At 40.0% G+C, this 22,906-nt stretch overlaps 1 protein-coding gene across 1 annotated transcript; it reads left to right on the top strand.

The window, feature by feature from the left end:
• The first annotated feature begins 18,215 nt into the window (after positions 1-18,215).
• LOC124149926 lies at positions 18,216-21,916 on the top strand. The gene is made up of 4 exons (XM_048390436.1): positions 18,216-18,302; positions 19,453-19,575; positions 20,040-20,237; positions 21,842-21,916. The coding sequence occupies exons 1-4, from the start codon at positions 18,216-18,218 to the stop codon at positions 21,914-21,916; spliced, it is 483 nt and encodes a 160-aa protein (XP_048246393.1).
• Positions 21,917-22,906: the final 990 nt, after the last annotated feature.

Genomic DNA, 22,906 nt, shown 5'->3' with positions numbered 1-22,906 from the left:
CTCACGTCAACGTTCATGGCGGACAGTTCCAGCAGGGCAACGCTCGACCGCATTTTTCACGTGTTTGTCAGGACTTCTTACAGCACAACAACATCCTGACATTACCTTGGCCAGTCCGGTCACCAGATTTGTCCCCGATTGAGCGTCTGTGGGACGAGTTGGATCGACGCGTTCGCAGAAGGAATCCACCGCCCCAAACACTCCTGGCGCTTCTTGATGCACTTCAACATGAATGGCAGCACATCTAACATCGTGTTATTGACAATTTGATTGCATCTGTGGGTCGGTGTCAAGCGGCGATTGACGCACGTGTTGGGCACAACCGATACTGACATTTTCTGTACCCCTGTGATATTAACTGTATCATGTACGTGTGTCTGCCTAGGTGGCACGATTTATGTTTTGAACATTGTGTCAATTGATCTTCAAACAGTGTTTCAATTATGGTTTCTGTGTCCTATTTTGAAACAATCACATTATATTACATTTTGAAACGCAACGTATATATAATTCAAAACGAAGGACGCTCACGTTTGACGTCATTTGTCTAAATCCTCGTTCATAGCTAATTATGTACAGGGCACAAACGCCGACGGCTCCAACATATGCCGTGATGCACCTGTGAACTTTCATTTGCGCTGCAGTCACCAATATTACGGCGACCCAAATATAATTGAGTCTGGGCCAGGCAAACCTGTGGTTGTTAATATGACCAACAAATAATGTGATCGGGGCGTAGTGACAAACATTCAGCAAGGGCACTCGTTGTAACCACAAATTGTAGTACTGATACTGGGGACCCTTCCCCTTCCCAGAGCTGCTGCCCCTGATTCCCTACAGGGCATGCATATGTGTAATGAGGTGTAGTCAAATGGGGTTTTACTTCACGTTAAAGATTTGTGCACTTATATCGCGACGTGTATTTGCTATGAGTGCGCGCGTGTGACTGCTTGTAGTAGTCCGGAGTTATGACGTTTTTAAAGTGTTAGCCCATTAAGAGTGAGTGAGTTGGGTTTAACGCTGCTTTGACCAGTATTCTAGTTATATCACGGTGTAGCCCAAGAATATACCATGCCGCAGTTCAACATGGAAACCAGGCATCCATGACGATCTGTCCGTGTATTATCTGAATGCCGAGGCGTTGAGAGGTGGTACTTGTTGTCAACAAGTACAATCTGTTAACGTCTTTTTGTCATGACGTGGCCGAGGATCGAACCACCGACCTTCCGCTCTCCAGGTAGACGCCCTGGAGAATCACTTGACCACGGAAGCGGTCTACACAACTAAGAAACTCCTTTATTTCTAAGTTTAACTGACAGAAAATATGAACTCTTTTATGTCATGTGTCGCAGTAACCATGTATATACTGACAACCACGCATTGTTTTTAATGGAATAAGGTAAGATCCACATGATGCAATTGCAATAAATTGACTACAACTTAACAAAGTTCGCTGTGCAGAGATGCGTCTCTTTCACAAAAAATGACTGAAATGAGGTAAATCACAACTGTATGATGGGCTGAATCAATAAGACTGACAGAAGTAATGGTCCACAGTGGTTAATGCGCGCGGCACGTGCAAAATATCGGATGTGTTTTCTTGTTATATTTTACAAACAAACGTTCTAACATGGGAAATATGTCACGAACACATATATTTGTTTTAATACTTCATATTTATATATTTATATTTCATCATCCCCTACGTTTTCTGTTGAGGCAATTGTAAATACTTCTACCTGCGCTTCAATTGAGAGAGTGAGTATGGTTTTACGCCGCTTTTAGCAATATTCCAGCAATATCACGGCGGTGGACACCAGAAATGGGCTTCACACATTGTACCCATATCGGGAATCGAACCCGGGTCTTCGGCGTGACGAGCAAACGCTTTAACCACTAGGCTACCCGACCGCCCCACCTGCGCTTCAACCTTTTCTGGCTATGTAATAGGTGGGCCTTTGTATTCAAACAAAACTGTCTGTCTACATACAGACTGGCAACGTGCACGTTGCGAGTGCAAGTTCGAATCTCCAGAAATGACGTCACGATAGAATAATGTTTTATCGTGAAATATTCCACGCTTCGTTCTTCGTTGTTCTTTGTGATTAATCGGGTAACTATCCTATATTACAGGATAAAGAACAGTCGGTGATTTTGATCTTTTAGTGAAGCATTTTAGAATTTCACATTATGTCTCTCTGTCCAGCTTAATCGAAGTAATAAATGTCGATTTTTGACTTTCCTTCAAGTCTGAACCCCTCTTTAATGCAGTTCTTAAGTCCACCCTCACGCACTCCTTCTTTCTAGTGTGTGTGCCTTCGAATGTAACAAGAACCAAGACTCATGAGGTGGCTGATAGCGTGTACTTTAATGATGCAGATACTGCATTGATAAGACATAATAATCATAAGGTCATATCTAGATGTTGTCTATAAGGGAGGTTCTTTTATTAACATGTCGGAGATAATTTGTGAAACATATTTTGCTTTTTCAGGACAGGGGTTTAGGATATTTGCCAATAGTTTAATACCATTTTGGCAGTTTTTTAAGTCTAGTGTTTGAAGAAGTATCTGCCTTTCATTCTGATAATTTGGACAGTACAAAAGGAAGTGTTTTTCATCTTCTATCTTAAAGATGGTAGGGCTGCAGACACATCCTTGCTTGACACCAATATTAGAACAAATGGAAGTATTCACAGCATAATAAAGTGTAGAGTATATATTTTCAAGTAGATTATAGATTTTGCTCATTTATGTTGTTATTTAGTCGCTTGTGTCTCAGACCATTTCTCAACACGTGTCAAAAGCTTTACTAAAATCAACAAAGCAAGCATACCATTTCTTCTTAGACTTCTTATATTTCTGTATCAGAGTCCGCAGTATGAAGATGTTATCAGATGTTCTAAAATCCTTTCTAAAGCCAGCCTGTCTCTTACCAAACACCTTGGATGATTCCATGTGCGATATGATTCGCGAGTTGATAATACCGAGCACAATTTTAGATAGTCAGCTTCCGAGAGCGATCCTTCTTTAGTTATTAACATCGTCAACATCCCCCTTCTTGTGTATTGGAACAATGTAGGAAGTTCTCCACTGTGATGGGAATATACTGCTGTCCAAAATCATATTAAATGACTTCACGTGGTGGTCGGCCAATAAAGTAATAGAATTACAAATTATTTCATTCAGAATCAAATCTGGGCCACCAGATTTGCAACGTTTTACACAGCAGTGTAAAGTTCTGAGGCTGTTATTTGAGAATTATCCCAGGTTTATATTCTAGTTTCATTTCTTTTGTGTCCTGATTTAATAGAGATTCTGAGATATTAAAATGAAATTCTGTGCTATCTGTTATGTCACAATTTAGCGTAGTGAAGTGATTTTCCCACTCTTCTGTAGATGTGCCACCTTGTTTTTCATCAAAGTTATTTTCAGTGATTTCCCTGACAAGCCTCCATTCCTGTGGGTTTCTTGAAGACAAAGTTTCAAATTTGTTTAGTAAATGTTTTACTTGGACAAGTCTTACAGCCCCCTGCTGCATATGAGAAAGATATTTGCAACTTGATACATTTACTTTACAACTGCATACCTACCAGTCACAGCCACACGCTCACAAGGTAGGTCACCCAGTCTGTCCTGCCTTACATGATATATGACCACCGACGAGGCCTAACTGCGCTGATATTGTTTGCATAACAGCGAACTGAGATAAGGCACGTACTTTAAACTCGCAGTTGAATAAACACATGACATCCCAATCAATATTACATAGCATGTGAGATATGGAGACAAGCGAAAAGTTGTGACATACAACATACATCGTATTCCACCCCAAGCGGGGCATTAAATGATATACAGTCTTTTTGCTGTCTTTTCTCTGGTTCTGACATGTTTTACATAAGTTTGTTTATGTAAAAGTGTTATGAAGGTGAGGGATTTCCCCATTTGCCTCAGGGCAGGGTCATGATCAAGAACGCCAATCACAGTAGAATACAAAAACTCACTACCTTTTTTTTGTTTTGACACTCTGGATATAACTATGCAACCAGCTTAAAGAACCGAAATAAATCATCCGATCTAATGACATTATGTTTTGTCTGGTAAAATATATACAAAGAAACAATGTTACTTTAATGTTGACCTATAGCTATGTGTTTGAATATTATTTTTTTATTAGTCATTGATCTCGGGTGGTTATCTATTGAGCTGACAATTTAGATTTGAGGGTTAAACCTCGTGTGTGTGCTTCAATTTTGAAACTACCTCGAAACAGAAATAACTTGTGAAATCATCAAATGACCACAGTAAATCCAAATTGCTAATGATCCGAGTATAAAAATTCTCCCGAGTGTTGTTTGATATGAAATATTTCAACACGAGTCAATAAACGTCTCTCTCTCTCTCTCTCTCTCTCTCTCTCTCTCTCTCTCTCTCTCTCTCTCTCTTGCAAAGAAAACAAACACGAGGGTTAAGATGTTATTTATCATCGAAAACTGGCTTCCATGTGAGATGTCGCTACAATGAACAGTGCGTTGCAGACCAGTGTGGCGTCATGTGCTACCGTGACGTCACAATCAAGTGGTATCAATACTCTCTCTGCCAGTGAAGCTGGTTAGCTGTGCCTTTGACACTCAAGACAATTATTATTACTTTTGCAAAACTATTCTAGAGGCACGCGACAGTTATAGCTGGACTGAACAGATCAGTTACCAATGTTGATGTTTCTGGTGGAAAGGTTTAGTTCATTCAGAATATGTTCCCGATTTGGAGCTACTGATTGTGCATGTGTCATGCAGACACAAGTCTAGCTGATAGTACGCTTGTATAAATTCATCACCGTACCTGAGCACTACATAAAAACAAGTCTTTAGTCATGAATATATAAATCTTCTCCATATACACTGGTAATAGTCGGCTCATATCGATCAATGAATATGATTGTTCAGAGGTGGTCCTGATACAATTATAACACGATAACCACCTCTTACAGATGTCTTGTTGGCCGCATCAACGTGGAAGAAAATATTTATAGAAAATTACTTCTTTCTAAATGATTGTCGGTACGTATTTTGACATAATGATAATGTAAATTGAAGGTTACAAAGCGCCAAGTTGCCTTTACTACATAATTCAAGGTATATGTGACGATGCATTTAGGGCAGAAAATTCCATAAAAGTCAATTAAGAAGTTGCGTATTAAGTTTTAGGGCCCACAGAGATTGGAATTTGCCGCGTTTCTGTCGCCAACAGAAAACAATGCGTTTGAAACATTGTCAACCTCTGCAGTAGATTTATCTGGTGACTGAGTGAGTTTGTCCTCCCCACTTCCAGCAATATTTTCAGTTTGAGTACAAATGACGTTTAAAAGCTTTATGAATCTTTATCTGAATACATGTAGTTTAGACAATGTTGTTCGTAAACTGCATACATCTGGTCTGGAAACAATTCCTTCTTTGTTTTGCAATTCAATTTTTTATATCAAACTCCCGAACAATTACTTGATAGATTTTATTATTTGTCACTACCAACACACACGCACGAACATAACAACACACATACACACACATGCATTAACATATCACAAATACACACGTGCACACATACGCACAAACATAACACATATACTCACATGCACACACATACATGAACTTAACCTACAGACACACGCACAAGAACGAACATATCATATACAAACATGAGCAAGACACACACAGAGACACGCTTACACTGTAAGCACAAATATAACAACACAGACAGGCAGGAACATAAGACAAACACATGCACACACGAACGCACATAACAAACATGCTCACACACGCGCGCACGAATATAATAAAACACACGTTGATAAAGTCTATACCAAACCATATCAACCTAAATAGAAGCCGTGAAACAAACGTGAAGATATTAACATTTCTTATGAGGTTGTGTGGTGGGAGTTCCTCTAGGAACATGTCAGCTGTAAGTGTATTAATGCTAGTTGCAGTCGATGCTGGATCGTTCACTTTGTTGACAAATGTTTCTGTCTTTTTTCATGTTTAAGGCACCAGTTTCTTCTGTTGGTTGCAACAAATATGGTTGTGCTATAAATATGTTCCAGGTCGACTTCATGCCATAACCACTGAACTGGCTTGTTGTGTCACTACCATGACCGCATGGAATGCTGGTAGAGTTGCTACAACATCTGGAGTGAGAGATTGATGTACATCACTGATGTACCTGCACCCATCTATATCTGAGCAGAAAACCGAAGTTTATGATGTATCAACAGTACCAACACATCAGTGTCTCGGTTGTGAATGACAATGTGGCCGTATACATTGCAGGAGGCATCCATGACATGCACAATCATTCGTGTATCTGCCTCTTCATGTGTTTATAGTAGATTTGGTATTGCTGCAGATTGATCTAAGAAATATATTACATCATCATGGTCTGAATCGAGGTGACAAGCTTTTGTCAGAGTTCATTGACAATCGATTGGCGGATAATGCTAAGAGTATTCATGACAAAAAAAAGAAGATTTGGCATTGATTCAGATTGATACTGCTGTATCTTGGCTGCTTAATCCACCTGCAATGATGATCAATGTCATGGATGCCTCCTACAATAGATACGACCACAGTGTCATTCACAGCCGAGACACTGATGTGTTAGTACAGTTGAAACATCATAAACATCGTTTTTTTGCTCAGATATTAATGGGTGCATGTCAGTTGATGATGTACATCAATCTCTCATTCTCTCAGATGTTGAAGCAGCTCTACCATCATTCCATGTGCTCACAGGTTGTGATGCAGAGTTCAAGAGGGGAAGAGAGTAACTCAGGAAGACCTCCAACTGCAACACTAACGAAAATGTTCATGAAATACTACATCTTATTCTGAATGATCGTCGACTCACCACACATTACATAGTCAATACACTAAGCATGCCTCATAAGAGAATTGACAACATTCTGAGGAATGGAGTGGTCCTGACAAAGGTTTCAGTAAGCTGGATTCCAAGGCTTCTCGGGCACGCTCCAGTTGCATCAATTAACGTCGTTTTCACCAGATTTTTTGAGCGACTTGTAACCATGGTTGGATCAAGAGTTCACCACTATCAACCCGAAACAAAACTATCAAAGCAGTGGAAACATCGAACATCTTCCGATGAAATCCCGATAGGTCAGACTATTAATGACCCACATGCACGAACATAATACATACACACATGCACGCACGAACATAACACACACACACATACGCGAAAGCATAACACACATGCACACACGCACGAACATTACACACATATGCACACACGCAGGAACATAACAAACATGCGCACACACGCACGAAAATAGCAGACATGCACACACGCGCGATGACACGCGCGAACACATGCATGCACACACACGCACGAACATTACACACACATGCACACACGCACGAACATTACACACACACATGCAAACACGCACGAACATAACAAACATGCGCGAACACGCAAGAACATAGCAGACATGCACACGCGCGAACACATGCATGCACACATACGCACGAACAAAATAACACACACAGTGATAAAGTTTTTCAGTGTGCCACAACATACATACTATCTGTCAATTAATATTTTAAACAATTAAATGGATGCATGAAGCTTATAATTAATTTAGAAGTCCACCCTACCTTAAATTATTTATGTAGGACGGACTACAAGTGGATGCATGAAGCTAATAATTAATTTAGAAGTCCATCCTACCTTAAATTATTAATGTAGGACGGACTACAAGTGGATGCATGAAGCTAATAATTAATTTAGAAGTCCATCCTACCTTAAATTATTAATGTAGGACGGACTACAAGTGGATGCATCAAGCTAATAATTAATTTAGGAGTCCATCCTAACTTAATTCATTGTTTAAAACATTATTTGACAGATAGTATGTATGTTCAGGCACTGATAACTGATTGAATAGGTAGCAATTTGAAGTCTTTAGTACTTCAGTCTTAAGGCACTTAGAAGTTGGAAGGACATGAATACATGACACCTGGATAATGACTCCTTCTATTATTTGTAACGAAGTTTCGGGGTTACTTCGTCATTAGGTGAATACTGAGAAAGCGTGTCAAGTTTATATATTGTTTCTGTCAATTCCCAAACTGAAACAAAACGTTAACCTAGAAAGCTTGTGTCTGTGTATACTGCGCAGTGCACATGACCTGGTTCTATTGATAACAAACTGCCTTGATCTCGTTATTGGGTTTTCCCAACTCAAAACGGGTAAATGAATTTAAATGTTTAAAATATCAAATTCAAATGATTATGATTATCACAGGATAGGTTGAATTTGTTGTTTCCAGTAGTTTCAAGAAACATATAAATACCCATGCTAGTCACCTTAATAACAGAAAATCTTGTACATTGTTCATGCCACACTCACAGTAACACGTTGATATTCATTCGGCTATGCGGTGAATGATCAGGTTTTTTTTCTCAAACATGCCATACATGAATACACAGGTGACAAGTAGAACGGGCAGATCAACCCTATCTGTGCACAACTTTAGCCTGTCAAGAGCCACTTCGTATCACTGCGCCGACATCAGTGCACATTATCTTATATAACACATATATAATCAGTATGCCAGCATGTAGTTTATGACTCTTAATAAAGTACAACCAAAGAACAACAGGTTCATTCATATGGCAAAGATAATTTAGCTTTAGGTCGCTCTGACACATACAATAACCACGTACCTCAATATCAACGTCAGTCCGGCTGCAACTCAGGTAATCTCAAATCGTTGGTGTGTGCTGCAAGTCACACCCTGATCACGTGTTTAAAGATGGCCAATCATAGTTCACATTGCGAATAGCCGGGTTAATTTCCTTTTACACTGGTTATTTCACTCAACATGTTTTGCTGTTCTTTGTGTCTCGTGTGCCGAGGTCCCGTGTCTGACGTCTGAGTGAAGTACAGGTCTGTCCTGTGTGGCATGTAAAATGTGTAAAATGTTGCGAGGGCAGATATATGCACAGAATAGTCACAAGTAATAATGTACACTGATCAGACAACTCATGTCAAATATGTTTACACCAGCTAACCTCCACCATTTCCGTTTAGGGAATAAAAAACCCAACACATTTAACTATGTTTTCAGGATTCGGGTTGGATGGAGTCGAAAATGTGAGTGAACACGGGTCGGGAAGGACTGGAATATTTTAGACCGATATATGAGTGCTATTTAAATTAATATGCTAGCAAATAATTCCTTACTTTATTACAAATAATGTTGTTAACACAGGCTTTATTTTCCAAAAGTAACTAAAGTGAATATCATTTTCTCTAAATCGTCAGTTATTTTGAGCATGACATTATGTCATGAAGACATCATTACCCTCATGTGTGTCCATATCGTTAATATCATATATAAGGAAAAACGATATGTTTTAAGCTCGCAAAAGGCTCATGATTATGTCATGATAACAATACGAAGACACACAATAATTGTTATCTCCCACTCTTTGGACTCTCTTAATTAACATATTAACATAACTTGCTTAACAGTTGCCCTAACCAATTGTAAGGATGCGCAAACAAGTAAAAGCTCTGCGCCTACAATTTGCATGTATTAAGTACAATACTTCCCATGCTTGCAGAATGCATTGGAACCAACTACACAACCAGGTAGCACTAGGTAGCACCAAATGACCAGGTATTTTCTGTTGATGGTATTGGGTAATATTAGCTACGGGAAAGATCATCAAGAATCTCCAACTGAAAGAGGGAACTCCAACAGCCTCTTTGCGGACTACACGGGATGATGCTCCTTCTGTGGCCACTGTTGCGGTGTGAGCAACAGAGTTCAAGGGGGGAAGAGAGTAACTCAGGAAGACCTCCGACTGGCCCCACTAAGGAAATTAGATACAATACATGATATGATTATTATGATCGCCGACTCACCACACGCCAAATAGCCAGTAGCGTAGGCATCCCTCATGAGAGAGAAGAGAACATTCTGAGGAATGAAATGGTTGATGACGAAGTTTTCAGCACGCTTGATTCCAATGCTTCTTCTGACTCTGACTGATCATAAACGCTTGCAGGTTCATCATGACTCGCGAGAATTACGTCCTTTTTAAGTGGTTCCAGCTGATTCAGTTCTAACCAAGGACAAGTCTTGGTATCACTACACTCAGGAGCAAATAAAGTATTGTCATAGTCTTGATAACATCTCCTACAAAGAATGCGAAGTTCTGTAAGCTGGTAATGTAATGCCTTCATATTTTGAAATTCAAAAGGAAAATGGTAGACCACCTTCCGAAATGTCGAACCATTAATGGCCAATATTATGCTAAACTGCCTGAGAATATCAATCCTAAACGTCATGGAAGAATCCCTCCTGGTGTGTAGTCCCACCAGGATAATCCATCTGTGCACAAGTCTGTGGTCGCGATGGCTGCAATGCGTGACTGGCTTTGAACTTATTGAACATCCTCCAATTGACCTGATTTGTTATGTATAAACCACTGAACTGAGTGACACAAGATGCTCGTGAAAAGGGTATGTATGTCTCGCCCTACCAGTAACACCCGCCATTCTCACAATATCCATGGAAATGTAAGTAGTTATTGCCTGACGCGGCACATCTGTGGTCCTGTCATACAACGGCGGCCTGTCAGGTGACACAATAGTACATTTTACTGACTTGTTTTTGTGTATTTAAGAAATAAACAGTGAGCGGAAGTTGTTTATCGAACAATAAAACACTGCAGTGAGAATAAACAAATCGGGGCTGCGCTCCTCATTGTTCATTCTCCTTGCAGTGTTTTATTGTAAGATAAACCACGACCACAAGTTGATTATTTCTTATATGAGTTATATTAACATCATGTACGGCCTCTTTAAGGGTGTTGATAGATTCTTCTAGCTTTAAAACCATTTACCCAAATTTTCATAAAAATGACTCCCTAAATAGAATCCGACCTAGGAAGTTGGTATTTCCCGCATATTCTCACTATCCTCACGTCGATTATCTGTACTTTTTCTCCTAATACCGATTGTCATATCTCTCCCACTTTTGGATGCAATCTTTCTGCCAATGCGTTTATCTGCGAAGCCCACCTACATTTTTGGGGAACAACTTACCAGACATTTCCCTCTTAAAACTAACGTCATCCAAAATATGACGTCATCAAGTTGCTAGGGCATATTCGAATCTCCAGTAATAATTCAATATAGAACAATGTTTTATCGTTCTTCGTTGGCAGCGTGCTTAACCTTTATGTGTCACAGGCATCTTACAGGTTGGCACATGTCAGAATAGTGTTGCTGAAATGCTCCATCTTTCACGATCAGCAATAAACGCCGCTCTGGACGCCCAAAGGCAACAACCCTAGCCCAGGACTAATCAGTCAGAGCGATGGCATTAAAGATCCGGCTCGAAATCGCCGCTCAGTTAAGGGTATAGTTGCATAGGCAGTTGGCGCAGTTGAACATGCCAAAACGGTGCAAAATTATCTGCACATATGACATGTGTGTGCACGACGTCCACGTGCCATCACTTAACTACACTTCACTGAATCAGAGGCGTGGGCAATGTGGTATTGGCAATGTAAGCACTGGGATAATCAACGTTGGGTTAATGTCATGTCTCCTGGGGTACCGAGGTTCACGGATGGCTTCCATGACCGACGTAATCGAATATTAAGACTTCCTGGGGAGTGTTGTGTGGATGTTAAAGTCGTACATTACGATTGTTTTGGTTGTGGGGCCATAATGGCATTTGGCTGTATCACTGACCGAACGGCGCTACAAATTGTCCTTGGTGCCATGGGCAAAACGTTTCATCTTTCAAGACGATAATGCACGTGCTCATCGTGCCTGGATTGTTACCAAATTCCTCCAGCATCAAACCAGCTATGTCATGCCTTGGCCATAAACTCAGTCCTGACCTGACAATAAAATGCTACTAAGATAATATTTCATATCTGTCAAATCAGAGTAATTGATTAGATATAAGTTTGTGATGTACTTTCCATTTTGTATTTTGGGGCACGGGTGGCCCAGTCGTCTAAGGCACCGAGATTCGCTGTGCAGAGTTGCGTCCCTTGGGCACGCCAGAAACCTATGATTGTGGGTTCGAATCCCGGTTCGCCCCAATTATGTTTCTTGGTTTGTCAGCACCATACCCGTGCTCGTGGGTTTCACCGATGTGGTAAACGTCTGAGACCTGCATCACTTCGGGCTTTCCTCCCACATTATGCTGACACGCCGTGATATAGCTAGAATATTGTTAAAAGCGGCGTTAAAATTCATTCACTCACTCACTATTTTGTATTTATTGTCAACTAAATGGTACATTAATATCATTATGTAATTAGGTTTAGCCTACCTTATATCTTTGTTTGCTGTACTATGTACATGACTTGGTTCTATTAATACATAGCTTGATCTGTCCAGGGTCACAATATGCGTACTTGTCGAGTTCTCCTGCCTGACAACTCTTGATAACTTGCACTCAAAGATATCTGTGCAGACCGACACGCTACCAACATTCCAACAACATGCGATGCACACCACATAGTCTAAGGTACAATTGATATGTAACTTAGAATGAGGTGTTTGAAGCAACGAGCTGACTGGCAGAATATCTGGGTTGACAGATCTCTGATGTAATTGTACATATTAACTGCAGGTTATGCAGGGCGTTCAGTGAGTTTTCGAGCATGTCTTAATAAAACAATGTTAGGATGATAGCGAAACGCCGTCGGGGTACATCAGGTGACCACACACTGTTACCACACACTGTTACCACACAGTTCTCCTTTTTGTCGAGCTCCTAAAGGCAGGGCAAGCCACCCGTGCGCATGTCTGTTGTCGCCTCAGTTGCAACGGTGGACTGCGTCTTCGAACTAACTGAACATCCTCCATACCAGATTGGACACGTTATGCAAACGAGATCCAGGCACTCCAGTATTGTTGTCAGAAGTGTGCGGACCTCGGGGCAGAATAATTCCAGTGATAGAAGATCATTTTTGAAGATGTATCGATTGCATTGGTTGACTGTTTAAAGGTTTGTCTTGATGTCCACACAAAAAAATATATAGAGGTTATCACGCAAATGTGTTTGGGGATGGTAAATATCCTGCATTATGAATAAACATTGTATTTAGCGAGCCTTGGCGAGCTAAATACATAGTGTTTATTCCTAATACAGGATATTTACCATCCCTAAACACACAAGCGTGATAACCTCTTTATCATATAATGCCATTCTTTAATTCTGTGCTTTAAAATCGCTTTCCCTCTCTCACAAACATTACCGACAAATTGCGAGTTTTTCTGGAATGCGCGCATTAATATTTATTACGTCACAGGGTAAGTGATGTTTCAGTCGGACAGTGACAGTAGCCAATATAGTTCCAACTGAAATCTGTTTCTTATACAGTGGCGAAGCAACATATATGCAAAACAACAGTTGTTTTTAATTGCCTTTCGCGGCAATCCATCGGTCTGTCCGCTAGAGTACCTGCCCTTTGTCAAAGGGAAGCTACTCTAACCCTAGTCTATGAGACGTCACGGCCACGGTCAGACGTTGTTGGTGGTGTTTGTGTTCATTTAACACTTGGGACGTATTTCACCTTCGGTACGCTTAGTATATTCTTTGTGTCTGTTCTATTTATTTTCGCCCCGATTATGTTTCTAGGTTTGTCAGCACCATACCCGTGCTCTCGGGTTTCACCGAAATGGTAAACGTCTGAGACCTGCATCACTTCGGGCTTTCCTTTCACATTAAGCTGACACGCCTTGATATATCTGGAATACTGTTAAAAGCGGCGTTAAACCCAACTCACTCACTCATTCTATTTATTATGTTTATTACAGTGACACGGGAACTATGGTTGACTAATGCGTAGGAATGTTCGCATTGATTTTGTTTCTGGGGTTTTAAGCACCACACCTTGGTTGTAGGATTCAACAACATAGTAAACGTCTGACTGTACAGATACTGCCTTACTTTCACAACATGCTGATACGTCGTGATACAACCGAAATACTGGCATTCCCAACCTTCTCTCTCGCTCACTCGTTATCGTTACAATCTCGTGTCATTTGATCAATTGAAATAGATTCTCGGCTATTTTATATTGTTATAGGGTGAATACAATGAAGAGAAACATGGTTGATTTTTGCATCAGTTCGGCAGTCAACGGATAGTCTCAAGTTCAATCGTTGCATGTTTCTACTTGTACATATCAAGTGTGAGGTGACATTGGGTATCAGTCTGAACGTTTCCTGGTACTGACTAGTCTGTTACTGTTTTTTTAAAATATGTGAAACCTTTGTCCTCCCGCTTAGATAACACCTGAGAACTGAGAATGTCAAACTTAATCTGTTGCAGAACATTTAGACACATGACTCTTGTTGCGCTTTTCATCTTTTGTTTTTACAGGGAATATGAACCCGTACATCACGTCCTATATCCGTAATGCTTCCCACGACACAACCGATTTCCGGTATGCGGACAGTCAGTGGATATTTGCTGCTACAGATACACTCACGAATATTTGTTGAAAGGTGAAGATCCTCCATTTTGTATCCCTTGTGATGAGAGAATCACGGTCAAGCATGTTTTGCTTGACTGTGTTGATTTTGCCATCACAAGGGATAAATATTTCAAATCATCATCTCTCAAGGATCTTTTTTATACTATCAATTCTCATTTAGTTATTGGGTTTTTAAAAGAGATAGAATTGTTTAACAAATTTTGATGATATATATATTGTATAAAATGAATGACCTTTTAAAAATTAGTAGAACGAAATTATATCTGAGTTTGTTACTGGCCGTATCCTCCAAGGGGGTTGACGTAATGTAAAATTATTGTCCCCCTGAGAGGATATTGTAAGTCCATGTCATTCAAAGAATATTTCTGGATACTAGTGTTTTAAACGTAGAATATTTGTATTTTTACTTGTTGCTAACTTTGCATACAGTCGCCAGTTGCTGAGGGTATGATGTGAATCCTGCTGGGGTCCATGCAGGTAGCAAAGGTACTGTAAGTCCCCATGGTCCCCATGCAGTATGCTGGTCTGCCTTCAGCTGCTGATGATCTATAGCCAGTTTTTATATTGTGTCGACTGTTATAATCTGATTATTTTATTGTTCTGAAACTAGTTTTAAAATTGGAATCTGTGATATTTTGCTAGTTGTTATACTGTCCTTCGACGACAGGTCTTAAGATATTATTTAAATGCATAACTTGCTCAAGTCACGATATGGCTGAAACAATGCCGATGTGACTTTAAATATTAACTTACTCAATCACTCACTCAGTTGCTGCTACAGCATTTGGTCTTGCAGGATCTATTTTCCTTGGAGGACTTCTTAGAACTCGCTTTGGTCCCAGATTGCAGTATGTTGTGGAAGTTTCATAATGAGGTATTGCCACAACCAGGGGTGTACTTTCACACATCCTTCTCAGAGAGTGTACCAGTTATAACATGCATGTAGCTCAGCCACAAATAAGACGTTTGGACGACAAAAAGTGACTTTTTTTATCATCCCATGACTAATGTAGTTTAGAGAATATATGGCACAGGATAGATAGTACCCTGTTATTCTTCTGTTCTACAATCCGCTCGACCTTAATTTGCAGGATAAAAGTCAAACTATAAGGTGCTGTGTTCTATATTCAAAATACATACATTGAGACCATAAAAACCTGTCGTCGAAGGACAGTAAAATAACTAGATTTATCACAGATTGTTTTTAAAACTAGCAGATAATCATTTAAATATAACTCCATACGTAACAATACAAGATAAAAGTGAGCTATAGATCGCCAGCTTGATGTTTGGAATTGGCATAGGTACAGCATACGGTGCTCCGATGGATTGTGCAATGATGGTAAGGTTTTGTTTTGTATGTTTCAATTTAACTATAGTAATGTGTCATATTGAGGGAATCATCGGAGACGCCAGTGCCATTCCTTATATGGTCGGTGTTTGTGTTTGTTGAGACTTGTTAAGCATTGATTGTGCCACATATTGTAAGGGGTTGTTGATCTATGTTATCACTATTGTACTCGTATGCCATGGAAATGAATATTTGTCTTTGTATTAAGCTAGAATTCGAATACTCTGTTCCTTTAAAAGTATAATTCGTTTTCATAAAACAACTTTTTTAACATGGATATGGAAGACGACTTATGCTCAAAGACACTTTACAGATTCACAGGGGGCACGGCTAGCCCGATCGTCTAATTCGCTGTGCAGAGTTGCGTCCCTAAGCCACGCCAGAAACCTATGAATTTGGGTTCGAATCCCGGTTCGCCTCGATTATATTTCTATGTTTGTCAGTACCATAGCTGTCGTGTGTGTGTTTCACTGAAGAGGTAAACGTCTGAGATCGCATCGCTGTATTGCTTTCCTCACACATTGAGATGACATGCCATGATACAAATGGAACGCTGTTCAATCACATAACACACACTTATTTACATCCCGGATCCACAAGGTCTCCAAAGCAGGCGGTGACAAAACATATATCAGGTTATATCTCTTGAGAGAAAAATAATAATTTGTAAGACATCTGACACAATTTATGGGCTCAGTGAAAGTTCATTATGAGTAGATACCATTCATATGAATACATTGCCGGGAGCACAGGAATAGCCCCCTTCATTTGTCGTATTAATAACTGTCTTCAAACTCATGGATCAGTGGATCCCCCACAGGAAGGGACTCGCCAGCGGCTTGATCCTGGCTGGATTCAGAGGCAGAGCTTTCATTTTAACTATATCCAGAATTGGTACATCAACCCTGGCAACCTTGAACCAGATTACACAGTAGACATTTCAAAGTAAGTACAATTAAGCACTGTTGGCACATATATGGCCATAGCCCAAATGCGTACTAGCTGTTGAATGCATTATAATACGCGAAGTATGAACATCTACAGAATCAGAATTATAACTTAAATGATCAGTTTATGTTTCATATGTGTCATGCATTCTGATAACTCTCTTTTTGTTCATGATTTTCTTCAGTTACTTTTCTCAGCTGCTGGAGAGTTCCGCGCATGTTCCTCATCCTTGACGCATGTTATGCTTCTCTACAAACCTTGGGAATCATACTTCTTAGGCAGCCACCTCCCACCTGGGTAGTTTGTAAAGTTTGTTTGTTTGTTGTTTAACGCCGAAACTCATCAATATTCCAGCTATGTGACGGCTGTCTGTTATTAATCGAATCTCGACCAGACAATCAAGTGACTGACATCATGACCATCTATCTACGCAATTGGGATACGATGACATGCATCAACCAAGTCACCGAGACTGACCAACCGATCCCGTCAGTTGCCTCTTACGAGAAGCATAGTCGCCTTTTACGGCTAACCCAGATCTTCACAGGACTGGTTTGTAAAGACATTTTGAAAATAAACAAAGTTTTCCAAAATAAAGTAAACGCCATTTCTCTTCAGCAATATCAATAGCTAAAGTAGACATTTCTCATTGTTATTTACATTTCTGGATTAGTTTTTTAATAATCACCGTTGACTTTATGAGAACCAAAATATTTTTAATAACATATCAATTGAGATTGGATCATTCGATTATGCAAGATTGGTTGGGATCGGTTTCGTAGTTTTAAGTAAATCAAGGCTTACCTACTGTAAGACAATACATTGTTTGGAATTTATTTTTATCAATAACATAGAAATAAGTCTGCAAGTAAAAGTGTTATTAAAACAATCGACAAAATGGAATATATTAATCGCCCTCTGAGCAATCAATGAGTCAGTAACGAATTACATGCGTAAAATGTGATGGTGATGGTGACGTTATCTGCCCAACTGGATATCTTTATTTAGGAAAGAGGAAATGGAGAACAATGAAACGGAAGAGGAAACACTCCCAATTAACCGATCTTGGAGCTGGAATGATAGGGAAGAGGAACGGTATCATCTAACAGGTACATATAACCGTTATGACAAAGCTTTGTACCTATATTTGAGAATAGCCTCAGTCAACATTTGCGTGCCATATGTACTGCCTCAAAAGAAGGAGAGCAACTGGCTCACAACAGGTTTACACAACGGTATAGGTTATCACTGCCATCTCTCTAAATGTGGTCTGAAGAGCCCAGGTGACCTTCTTTACACGCTCAGTAGTGTATAGCAAATGTGTTCCAGACAGAGGAACCACAATCTGTACACTGGAGAAAATGCTGGAGGCAAAAGGAATTCTGGATTTTGGGTTCATATTGCTCTTCAACTGCCACGGATTAATCGTCTTCTCAACTGTCTGGATGGTGAGTGAGTGAGTGGTTGAGTGAGTGGTTGAGTGAGTGAGTGAGTGAGTGAGTGAGTGAGTGAGTGAGTGAGTGAGTTAAGATTTAACGTCACATCGGCAGTATTTCAGCCATATCCTGACGAGAAGTACATTAATAATACATAGATTTAGACTAAATAAAAAAGCTGTCAACGAAGGACAGTAGAATAACTAGGATATCACAGATTCGATTTAAAACTAGTTGAGAATATATAAAAGCCATAAATATCAGTGAACAACACAACATAAAAATGGGCTAGAGATCGTCAGTAACTAAAGGGAGATCACCATTCTAGAGACTTTGGGGACTTACAGTGCCTTTGCTTCCTGCATGGACCCCGGCAGGATTTATATCATCCCTTCAGTCACTGGCGATAGTTTACCAGTTAAGCCTAAGTTTTAAAATAACAAAAATGCTACGTTTTAAAAGTCTGGTATGCATAAAAATACTTCGAATGATTTGTGACTTACATACCCTCTTAGGGGGACATTTGGAAGGTGAACATATCACAAGAGGATTGTCTGACGAAGGATTTCATTCCAGTTCTTACCATATTTATGTGTACATGTAATTAAGTATCACTAACTTCCTACCAAAGTTACTGACTGGTTTGTTGGTTGGTTGTTTAACGCCGCACTCAGCAATATTCCAGCTATATGACGGCGGTCTGTAAATAATTGAGTCTCGACCAGACAATCCACTCATTGATATCATGAGCATCGATCCTCGCAATGTGGGATCGATGACATGCATCAACCAAGTCAGCGAGCCTGACCACCTGATCCCGTTAGTCGCCTTTTACGACAAGCATAGTCGCGTTTTACGGCAAGCATGGGTTTGAATTTTCACGGGTCAAGTTACTGACTGTGTGAGCTTAATGTAACAAAAAGACAAAATAACTGTACCGTATATCGTATTCTCTAACCTTGGAAATATGCCCCCGTTTTGTTGTTCTAACTTCCGACCATCAACACAAACAACTAATTACATTATGAAGCTAAGTTTAATTTGTCAAATATTGAATGTCAGTCGATGACTTGCATGAGCACGATTTCTTATGCTCTGACAATGAGACACCTTCATCATTTTCAAGTGATGTAATTATGAACATGTGTGCCTATAATTTCAGACATGCGGACAAACATTCATTGAAGGTGACAAATTCCCCTCACTCGTTGGAAGTTTTGGTTCTATCTTCAATGCAGCAGGTCGTGGGTCATGGGGATACTTTGGCGATAAGGTGTCCTTCAAGGTAGGATGATCAATTTAAGAATAATAGGTTCAAATCAATAATACAATACATATCACATGTACACTATCATTGCGAGCCAATGGTGTCCCTTTTCAGCTGGCAATACTTTTTTTTTTATATACGTTCATATTTCTGTGGGGGGCACGGGTGGCCCAGTCGTCTAAGGCGCCGCGATTCGCTGTGCAGAGTTGCGTCCCTTGGGCACGCCAGAAACCTATGATTGTTGGTTCGAATCCCGGTTCTCCCCAATTATGTTTCTAGGTTTGTCAGCACCATACCCGTGCTCGTGAGTGTCACCGAAGTGGTAAACGTCTGAGACCTGCATCACTTCGGGCTTTCCTCCCATATTAAGCTGACACGCCGTGATATAACTGGAATACTGTTAAAAGCGGCGTTAAACCCAACTCACTCACTCACTCGCTCATATTTCTGTGCTGCAGTGTTCTGCTGCTATGTTCCTCCAGACATCCATGGTGTGTATCTGTGCGCTTTTCACAGTGCTCATGTCCATCTTCAACCTGACAAAACTTGCCGACGGGAAGGCTCTTTTCTTCATTTACGTCTGCCTCACATTCGGCACCTTCTCCGGCAACTACTCCCTCATCCCAACTGCAACCGCCAGGACCTTTGGACAGGAGTATGAGATGTTGTTTTCGTCACAGGTCAGTTGCCAGGCATATAATGAGGCCCTAAATATAAGAAATATATTCACACACCTTAGGAAACTTTTGATGAATAATCTGCAACGTCCAGAACAAAAAGTGAAAAAAACATTTCAGTTATCTTAAAAAGATATGTCTGAGAAACGTTACGATTCGGACGACATCATATCAAGTTATCGAATCATCTGTTTATCCCAAAGCATAAGTTAAACGTCTTGGTCAAATTACCATAATTTGATTTTGCCAGTTTGAGCAGAAATGCAGATTCATATGCATAACTAGAGTCTTCAGAAGATGACAAATCTCCCTGTTTTTGAGCTATCAAAACAATTCCATGAAACTGGGATTCGGAACTAGTATGTTAAGTTGTTTTTTAAAAGATAAGATTTAGTGGATGGTACAAAATTGGTATTTGGCTTATGCTGCAATCGGTTATCTTTAGTTACTGAAGCTCACCTGTCACTTTAAACTTATGACATCTTTCATATTGCATTTCCTTCCTGATACCTGCCTTCACTGCTAACCAGATATCCAGACAATCACAAGAAAATAGTAAATCATCTAAAAAACATTTGATAACCCGATCAGTTTCATGAACGAATAGTTATTTGGTTTGAAGATGGGATCCAGAAAAACAAAACGATTAAGAGACAAGCTGATTACTATACCCAAATTTGCTTACCGAGGGTATATAAAAGGAGATCAGTTGGTTGGTTGGTTTGTTGTTTAACGCCGCACTCACAAATATTCCAGCAGCGGTCTGGAAGTAATCGAGTCTGGACCAGACAATCCAATGATTAATATCATGAGCATCGATCCACGCAATTGGGATCGATGACATGCATCAACCAAGTCAGTGAGCCTGACCACCCGATCCCGTTAGTCGCCTTTTACGACAAGCATAGTCACCTTTTACGGCAAGCATGGGTTGCTGAAGACCTATTCTACCCCGGATAAAAGCAGATCAGCAAAAAAGCGAGCACAGTTGGTGCCCACGGAGATGCCTACGTCTTGCTCAAATGTGTAACCCCGATAGATTTCGATGGATGTTATCCATGTTATCAACACCAGCATTTCACAACAGTTCTCAGTAAACTTTAGATGACAACTGCTTTAATTTGGGACAATTGTCCTGAACCTCTGACGGTAGATAGGTGTATCCAAGGGCACCATGGCAGCTGGCCGGCACAGAATGGGATTATTCCCATTATTCTGATTATTTACTGGCTGTCTTAATACATATTGCTGGCTGAAACACAACAACTTCCTCGCACTATGTATATGACTGCAAGGCCCGTGGGGAATTTCCCATTCCTGACAATTTGTCAAATATCAATGTTTAGAATGAATGGTTACTGCCCCGTCTCAAAGTATTTACGTACAGGCAACGGATAACAACATCAATAACGCGATGTACGTGTAGGCTCTATATTCATAAGTGCACCTTATTGTCTGTATAAGGTACACATTTGAATGTAATAGTTTTTCGTTTCAGTGAAATGTTGATGCTATACCGTATGCACGTTTGCAGAGTGACTGTTAAATGTATAGCAGCATACAGCATCATATCAATCACACAGGCTTACACATGTTGCTTTTGACAGATTGACATTGCTCCTGTCAGAGCGCTGCTGACGTCTAATCTTGCCGACTTGATTGGTTGGTATGGGCTCTTCTGACTGCAGTAAGTTTGTAGATCATTCTAATTTGCTTGCTAATTTATTTTGACACTGAAAATTATAGTTCACCAGCAGATGACTGTCATTATCAAATGGATGGCACAATGTAATGTTGTCAGTGGGGTGTATCCTGTTTCCTATGTTGTTATATTTATGTTTAGTTTGTAGTAATAATATAATGTGGTTGTGTTGATGTTTCACGCCGCACTCAGCAACGTTCCAGCTATATGACGGCGGTCTGTAAATAGATCGAGTCTGGACCAGACAATCCAGTGAGTGACACCCGAGCATCAATCCACGTAATTGGGATACTATGACATGCATCAACCAAGTCAGCGAGCTTGACACCCAAACCCGTTTGTCGCCTCTTACGACAAGCACAGTCACCTCTTACGCAAGCATGTGTTACTGATGACCTATTCTACCCCGGATCTTCACGGGTCAGTAATAATGTGAAAGACATGTATACCTTATATACTGTAGCCTAAGATAAGATAAGATTTTGTTAAGTACAACATATTCGTCAATGATTCCATGAAAATACGTTTCATTGTGATACAGAATTTAATGCTTACCTTTAATTTCTTTTTTGTAGGTTTCGTATTAATGTTTTTCTTCAACAAGAAGATTCCGAATGGAAAAGACGTGTAATATAAAATCACAGGTCTATGTCAACTGGTGGTGAAATGACTTATTGGACCATAAAAAAGGTATCAGTTTCCTTGTGTGTGTACCTTCCACCTTAATCCAAACTATATTTCGCGCTCAATGGTAGACTTTTAACATCTAAAGCCCATCATTCATTATGTATGATGAGGCACATAAACATTGAATGTAAACTGATTTGGAGAGTGCACTGTCTTATCGTTACTGTATTGTGAAAGAAAATGTATACATTAAACCAATTCCAATATACAACTATATTCTGGCAATCCCTGCCTATTTCACCATGTGCAACAATATTAGGACGTTTTTCTAAAAAGGAGTCTT

The sequence above is a fragment of the Haliotis rufescens genome, unplaced genomic scaffold, assembly GCF_023055435.1.
Source record: "Haliotis rufescens isolate VD_foot unplaced genomic scaffold, xgHalRufe1.0.p SCAF_9, whole genome shotgun sequence".
NCBI classification, from domain to species: domain Eukaryota; kingdom Metazoa; phylum Mollusca; class Gastropoda; order Lepetellida; family Haliotidae; genus Haliotis; species Haliotis rufescens.
Note: the sequence above shows the minus strand (reverse complement) of the source record. Positions and strands in the feature narration are given on the sequence as shown.